Raw genomic sequence first — 8,210 nt, 5'->3', positions numbered from 1 at the left:
CTAAATTTGGTGGTTTGATTGATTATGAAGGCTGCACCTCCTCAAGGAGGAGGAACCTTCAGAAAAGGAAACTAATAAGGTTCCTTGTTTACTCAAGAAAGGTTTATGAAAGATGAAATAAGGAACAAGGAATCCTCATTCCTCAAGGAATAACTATGAATACGGGTATAAGTAACCTGACTCCTCATAGGGTATATTTTTCGGAAACGGAAATTTGTTGTACACTGTCGATCATTGGCCTAGTTCAGGGCCCGGCAAAATTTGCACTTCTTGACCAATTTCCGACTTGGTTCCGCCTTCCGCTATTCCCCTCACCTCTCGCCTTGCTTATAGAAGGCCCCCTAAAGAAGCTCTCAAACGGAGCGTTTAGCCCATCTAGATCTATAATATTTTTGGGCCTAAATAGCATTTAGACTCGGCTACGTTCAGGAATTAGCCCAGATAATTCTAAGCTGTAAATTACATATATTATAGCAAAAATGCACTCCAAAGTTATCTAGACGTAAAATGTAGGTAGCATTTAGACCGGGTTGCGTTCCATTAAACGCTCACAACGCTTGTGAAATCATTTCATCCTTGTTATTTATCAAATATTAAATAAGGACAAACGAGGCCTTATGGTCTCATAATATGATATTCATAATTGATTTTTATTTCAAGACCTTAACACTCGTATTCATAGTCAGACCTTAAATTTATCCTCAGACACTATGAATTATTTCATTGGTTACTGAGCATCTAAAGATAAATTTAAAGAAGCCTTAACTATAAAATCTGACTATAGGCAAGTTTTTTGACGCTAGAAAACGAGTTTCTCAGCGCAGTGATGCGCTGTCGTGAAAATTATTTTCATACGGGAATGTTCGTGCGCATGCATCACCGATACGATATAAAAGCAGCCAATACGTGACGGCAGTTTACGTATGCGCACAAACATTCCTGTGTGGGAATAATACCCACGACAGCGCATCAGGGTGCGATTACATGGAGCGCTGTATGCGGTACAGTAGTGACAAACTTATATTAGTATGAATTTTTTTTAATATATTAACTTATTTTTATGCACACTTTATTGATACTTTTATTTTTTTAACAGATTTACTTAATAATTGCGTTTAAATCAATTAATTTCATTAAATAGTGCATAGCAGTGTATAGTAATGATAGTTTGTTACTAGCCCGTCCACAGCAAACTGTGCGCAAACCGCGCTCCATGTAATTGCACCCGCATTGTTTCAACGTCGCATGAAAAAGAACCTTTACTTCGTGATCCGGACTCATGGGACGCTAGCCTCACTAGCACATGTCTAGGATCTTTTTTTTTCTGGCGCATGCGTTTGGTCAGCTTTCTGTGCATTTCCTTAAATTTCTTTCCGTTTCATGTAGACGCACGTGTTCTCGCATAAGAGTTGGAGGCATTTTCGTGTGAAGAGCATTCGAACGCTTGCATATAATTCGTTATGGGTAAACCAGGTAACGTGGAAACATATTATGTTCTTATCTCCTATTTCACGATTCCTGAACACAGTGAGACCTGCATCCCGGTTTCTTCCTACCAAGCTAACCTCGGCGAAAACGCACTTTGAGATTTAGTGAGTGCACGTTTGGAATTAAATATCGCGGCTTAATTTAGAGCCATTTCAATTCGTATTTCCTTTCAGCAGCGTTCACGATAATTGTAAATATACGTTTATGTTAAGTTACAAACGATTTGCCGGCCGCGTGGCACTAACTCGCTAACTTAACCTAGCCACTCGAATGTGTATTACCTACGCGTTATACGTAATCATGGATGCGTTCCGAGTTACGCATGAAGCGCATGATGCATGATAACTCGGAACACACTCCATGTCTTTATTTGTATACATTCGGAATGAGAAAAAAAAATGTTTGGATGATCCATAATTGATGCTAGAATTCATAATAGAACATTTTCAAATTTTGTGCCAGAATGCAAAAATTAATATTTAAAAATGAACACTACTTGTGTAAAAGAAATATTAAAATATATATTAAAATAAACACATTAAAATTAATGCATCATATAAAATTATAAATAAAATTTTATTTTCCAATATCTGATATAATAAACTCATATTTCTATATTAATTTTAATCCAAAATTAAACTAATATATAAAGCATATAAAAATAGATATCTATGAGAGGAATTACAAATATGTTAACTATATTCCTTTTCTATTATTAATGTTTCTTTTCAAATTGCAGCATTTTCACCAGGTGGTAGAGGTGGCGGCTATGGAGGTGGTCGCGGTGGTGGTCGTGGAGGAGGTAGATCAAGTTTCGGCGAAGGTCGTGGAGGTGGTAGAGGTGGAAGAGGTGGTGGTCCTCCACGTGGAGGACGAGGTGGAGGTCGAGGAGGAAGAGCAAGCAGTGGTGGTGGTGGTTTTAAAGGAGGAAAGAATGTAATAATAGAACCACATCGTCATGAGGGAGTGTTTATAGCCCGAGGAAGGGAAGATGCATTAGTAACCTTGAGCTTGGTACCAGGGCTAGCAGTATATGGAGAAAAAAGAATTAGTGTTGAGGTAAATATAGGTGGAACTTTATAATAATTTTACTTTTAAATGTGTAAATTAACAAAATTATGTTTGTATTTCAGTCTGATAAACCTGGCGAAGAAAAGAGTGAGAAGATAGAGTATAGAGTATGGAATCCATTTCGATCCAAGTTATCTGCCGCTATTCTCGGAGGCGTTGATAAAATTTATATGCCTCGCGGAAGCAAAGTATTGTATCTAGGTGCAGCATCTGGTACCACTGTGTCCCATGTCGCTGACATAATTGGTCCGGTAAACACTATTGGAAATCTTGTTGAGAGTAACACGTTTATGCATACATTAGAGCCAAGTTAGCTTGCAATTGCAAACTTGGTGTCGAAGTAATGCTAAAACAATCGCACACATGTTTCTTTAGAATGAGTAAGATTTGATTTTGCTCAGAAAAAGACACATGTGTACAGAGTTTATTGTGATACACGAACGTCTCTAAATGATATAAAATTATGACTGACTCAATATTTTTATATGTAGGAAGGAACTGTGTTCGCTGTTGAATTCTCCCATCGAACAGGAAGAGATTTAATTGATGTCGCTAAAAGAAGGAGCAACATTATACCTATAGTCGAGGACGCGAGACACCCTCACAAGTACAGAATGCTTGTAGGGATGGTAGACACTATATTCTCGGATGTCGCACAACCGGACCAAGCAAGAATCGTTTCGCTGAATGCACAGAATTTCCTAAAGAACGGCGGACATTTTGTCATCTCTATTAAAGTAAAAGATTTTTTATTAAATTATGATTGAAAAGTATATTTAAGCTAAATGTTATATAGCATAATCGAATAATTTTAACCTTCTGAGGATCGGCATGTTTTTGAATGACTTTTTTACTGTAAGGGCTAGAACTCTTGTCAATGCTATGGGGTTGAATGGTGAAAAAGGTGACGTCACTGTCGAGTTCCTAAAGGAGCCTCCAGTTCAGATAAAATGGCGTTTTTATTTTTTTTTTTTAAATTAAATATTAGATATTGTTAAAGTAATTGTCTATCATCATTGTAGAGTAAAAATTTCACAAATAACGTATGTAAAAATATTTTTTTTATACAGTAAGTTATGTCCATGCAATAAAATAAACTTTTTTAAATAATGTCTCATACACGGTACGGTTATCGAGAAACGTGTGTGCTGGCATATGCATGGTGCGCGCCGGCATATGCATGGTGCGCGCCCTACTCTCCAAAATATATGCGGACATCAATTGCAACATTTTCGAGCTAATTATGAGCTACAAACACCACAAATCCCAAAAAAGTAATTAAAATGGTTCAAAGTCCCTAAAGGGGACTCCGATCCTCCAAAGGTTAAGGGGTAGTAATCTAGTGACATTATGTTATTGATTTTATTTGTTATATTGTATTTATATTTTATTTCAGGCAAGTTGCATAGACTCTCTCGCTCAACCTGAAACGGTATTTGCATCGGAAGTGAAAAAGTTGATTGCCGATAATTTGAAACCACAAGAACAAATAACACTTGAACCATATGAAAGAGATCACGCTGTTGTGGTCGGAGTTTATAGACCACCACCGAAGAATGGCGTCTAAAATTATGTACATAAATAGTAATTATGGTTAAGATTCGTTTCATAATTTTTTTCTAGCTAAAACTGTCTCAACATCTCGAAGGAGAAAGAGGAAGGTACAGTTGACAATCTATATTTTTTGCGTCTTTTGAACATGTTTAACGCGAAGAAAAATTCTCTCTTTGAAAATTTATAAAATATCTTTTTAAAAGATGAATATATATTCAAGTTCTTTTTATTTGTTAGAGCAACAGATTACAGAAATTATTAATTGCACAATTATTTCTATCTATTTATTATTTTATTTAATTTCAATGATTAATTCTACTGCATTCACTATCTAAAAATTATATAATTAATATAATTATTGTTATTGTAAATATATGGGTATAAATAACCATGAAAATCGATTAAATTGTAAAATACTCAATATATTTTATTGTACTGTTACGTAAAATATTTTGTATTTCATAATTCGAAATATTTGTATTTTATTTTTATACTCAAATTAGATCAGAGTACAACGGTTTTAATATGCACACTTTCAATCAGATTCGTCATAATGCTTATTATATGAAGAAGGAAAAAAAATTTTTGATGCAGTTTATTTCTGAAAAAAAAAACTATCAAAAATAATTATCGATGCGACAAATTTAAATGTACAATATTTTACTGATAAATATATACAATTAAATATATACAATTCAAAATAAAATCTTAAACGATTTTGAAAAATAGAATGCAAAAAGTAAGAATTTATTAATCTCGCATTTATTCTCGATGATCTCTCGATTTTATCTTCTTCCGAGATGCTAAATAAGTATAATTAACGCGTGCAAGAAATGTATAATTTACTGAAAATGGGTGAGTTGTTCATCGGGAACAGATACAAGGTTTACGAGAGACTAATATGGAATTTAGGTTGGGGACGTTGTTTCGCGAGAAGTAATTTATATAATGCAATAGTGCAACGTGCTAATCAGTTTGGTGCTCGTGCATGTAGGTTAAAATGTCTCGATTAGGCTGTTAACAAATACCGATTATCACCGAAAATCTTGAAAAACATACTGCATAAAAATTTAATAACGTACATATTACATATTAAATTTTCACTAGGAAAAAGATGCATCGGAGAACATACCAAATTATGTAATATATTTCTGAAATGTTGAATATTCCTATTCTTGAGGATTCCATGGGTGCTTTCTATATAAAAGTTATTACTTGATACACTAAATCAGGCTGCACCTCGCCCTGATGAAGTGGACTGTAAGGTTCACGAAACGTTGGCATTCCAAGAATGGATCTGGACACTGAGGAAACCCGAAAAACGCATAACTTTTATGTTGAATATTCCTATTGATACGCCTGTTCTTTTGGCTGAATTTTTGTACCAGTTCATCTTCTTCTTTCCTTCTGAAGAAACAAGAAAGAAAGATAAACTCGTGCAAAAATTCAGCTAAAAAGAATAGGCCTATTTTTTATGTCTGCATAAGAGGAAAGAAGGAAAAAAACAAGCAATGCTCTGTCATCGAAAATATAAATATAATTTTATATAATATTGTCAGAAAAATATTACAAATATTGAATGTTTACTTTCGTAAATAACTTGAACATCTCTCTGCAGCCTTTCGCAGTCAGAAGGTATAATCGGAGAATATACTGAAGCTTTGTCACTTCAGTTGAGGCAGGAAGTTTTTAATCACATACTTTAACAAAAATCGATATGTACACAATAAAAATTGCGTTATATTACATCATTAATATTAGTAAAAATCTCGATGTGAAGTGCGGACTCATGGACTAGCCGCAAACACGTGAAAAGTAAAGTGCAACAAAGGCAACATTCTCTATATAAATTTTCACAATCCCAGATAAAATACAAATCCTATGTAAATTTAACAATGTTTATACGAGAAAAAAATTCGCGATATCTTTAATTAATGTAGAATACAAAGTGAATTAACTTTAGTTTAATGATATGCATTTCTCGTGATAACTCGAGAATGGGCTTCCGAGGGTGGACAATTTAATTTTCCCTAGGAAGCGTCTCGACGAATGGATAGGCAAATGCGGTGTGTACTTGAAAAATAATATTTTTCAAAGTTTGTCACGATGCGCGCAATGCATGGCTGAAGCAGTACGCATTTCGCGACATTTTTCGCGAATTGTTTAAAATTAAATCAAACTAAGATGAGAAGACTCATTAAAGATGAATGATATGTAGTCCGGTAATAAGCGCATTTAAAACAAGTTTTCCTAAACAAAACTATTAAAACATGTTTTTGGAATTTTAATTAATTAAGAGGAAGTTTTTTTATGTCAATCATGAATTAGAGTTACAAAAAAAAAACGTTAATTTTTAATTAATTCAAAATGGATTTCATTTTAATGTGTATATTTCGACTTGAAGCATAAATCAAGTTAATTTAATTTTAGAAATCAAAAAGAATAGGTATCCTAATTTTTGGCAATATTTCAAATATAAAAATATATCTGTTTTAATCGAAATGCACTTATTAACAAATGTTAAATGTGGCGAACAAAAATAGGCGATCACGCGATGTAGATCGGTCGCAATGCGAAACCCGTGGCTGTCGAGTTCCACAGCTGCGAGAAGTACCGAATATCGCGAAACGCATGACAAAAGTAAAGGTCATGGCACATAAAAAAACTTAAAATGTAAGACTTAAACAGTAAGCGAATCGATCAATCACAATAGAGACCGTAAGACCATAACATAAACAGTAGCGAATCCAACGTGTTGATTTCCTTACTGCTTAAATCTTACGTTTTAAGTTTTTGTATGTGCCAAGGCCTTAAGTTTTGAAAGCCCACACAGTTGACGCAAACAGACGAAAGTTCGAGCGTGGTCTCTTCAAAAGAATTCACTAATCTACGAGATGTATAATTTATTGTCATGAGAAGCGCATCGACTATGTAAGTTTGCGATCAACGGGCGCTTTCGTTGAAAAATTTCCTAAAAAGCTCCTTCGTAAGCGACAAACTCGTTCGGTCAAAAGTGCAGCGAATATGGACTTTGCGACAGGAATGTCGCTGTTCCAGCAGCAATTTCCTGTTCCCAGATGTTTTATCGCATTGAATAATTCGTCTTACACCGTTATTTTTTTCGCTGTCCCTTTGCACCAGAATGGACGTCCGAATGCTCGACGCAATAAATCGCTCGCGAACCATTCGCGTCATAGTCATTTCGAAACATACAGGCGTCTTCGTGGATGACCATGACGCGTCATAGTCGTCGCTATTGTCAATGTCACTCGATCAGCAATTTAAGCGCGTCCTTATCAGCGCGGGACACGCGTCGAGCATCATCTCCATCATCCGCTATCACGCTATCTTGGTCCCAGAAAGCGATCGCTCTTGAACTTTCTCTATCGTATTTACGATACAGAAACACATGGTATCATTGTCGAGGTCGACGAACGCGTGTACGATTTTGTTTTTCCAGAAACAAATAGAATGTAAGCGAATGAGACGACATTTGCGGTGGCGGCGACGACAACGATCCAGAAGTCCTGTGGGCGAGGGCTTCCCAACGAGGTCGGATGTCCGGTCGGATGTCGGAGAGCAGTGTCGGGATGTTGAAATCTAATGGTCCCACGGTAGCCAACGATAATGACATCGCGACGCGACGCGACTCGACCATTTACGACTTGTGCACCAGGTTCAGGAATTCCTCGCGAGTTTTCGGATCGTCGCGGAACACACCCAGCATCGTCGAGGTTACTGTCTTGCTGTTGATCTTCTGCACACCCCTCATCACCATGCACATATGCCTGAAACATATGCAAAGATTTTTTTCCTTTTCCCACAGTGGGTGTGTTGTGTGTGCGTGTCGTGTATATAATTAATAAAATCACGACATGAAAATCACAAAAAAGAACCAAAAAAGAATCATACCGTTAGAGCTCATGTTACAGATAGCTTCAATAGATTCGATTTGTTGTCTTTTCGCACCGAGAGATAGATCTTATCACGAACGGGAAGATTTGATTAACTAATGCGTATCGTATGGCGAGTCGGGTTCTCCGGCTTGGGGAAACACGCGTAGGCCCCGATATCGCAACACGACGACCGCATATCGC

General features: G+C 36.1%; 2 protein-coding genes across 3 annotated transcripts in view; one reads left to right on the top strand and one right to left on the bottom strand.

The window, feature by feature from the left end:
- Positions 1–1,369: 1,369 nt before the first annotated feature.
- Positions 1,370–4,283, top strand: LOC108756530 (rRNA 2'-O-methyltransferase fibrillarin). The gene is made up of 5 exons (XM_018500413.1): positions 1,370–1,473; positions 2,228–2,547; positions 2,622–2,810; positions 3,051–3,296; positions 3,956–4,283. Exons 1-5 carry the CDS (start codon positions 1,461–1,463, stop codon positions 4,124–4,126), a joined length of 939 nt encoding a protein of 312 aa, XP_018355915.1. The 5' UTR covers positions 1,370–1,460; the 3' UTR covers positions 4,127–4,283.
- Positions 4,284–6,503: 2,220 nt separating this feature from the next.
- Positions 6,504–8,210, bottom strand: part of LOC108756582 (GTP cyclohydrolase 1) — a 29,951-nt gene continuing 28,244 nt past the window's right edge. For both annotated transcript variants that reach the window (XM_018500496.1, XM_018500495.1), the window contains exon 6: positions 6,504–7,901. In XM_018500496.1, coding sequence (XP_018355998.1) covers positions 7,772–7,901 — 130 coding nt within the window. In that variant the 3' untranslated portion in view covers positions 6,504–7,771. The remainder of the gene's footprint in view (positions 7,902–8,210) is intronic.

This window comes from Trachymyrmex septentrionalis, unplaced genomic scaffold (assembly GCF_001594115.1).
Source record: "Trachymyrmex septentrionalis isolate Tsep2-gDNA-1 unplaced genomic scaffold, Tsep1.0 scaffold128, whole genome shotgun sequence".
Lineage (NCBI taxonomy): Eukaryota > Metazoa > Arthropoda > Insecta > Hymenoptera > Formicidae > Trachymyrmex > Trachymyrmex septentrionalis.
The sequence above is the reverse complement of the archived record's forward strand: the minus strand, read 5'-3'. Positions and strand labels throughout refer to the sequence as shown.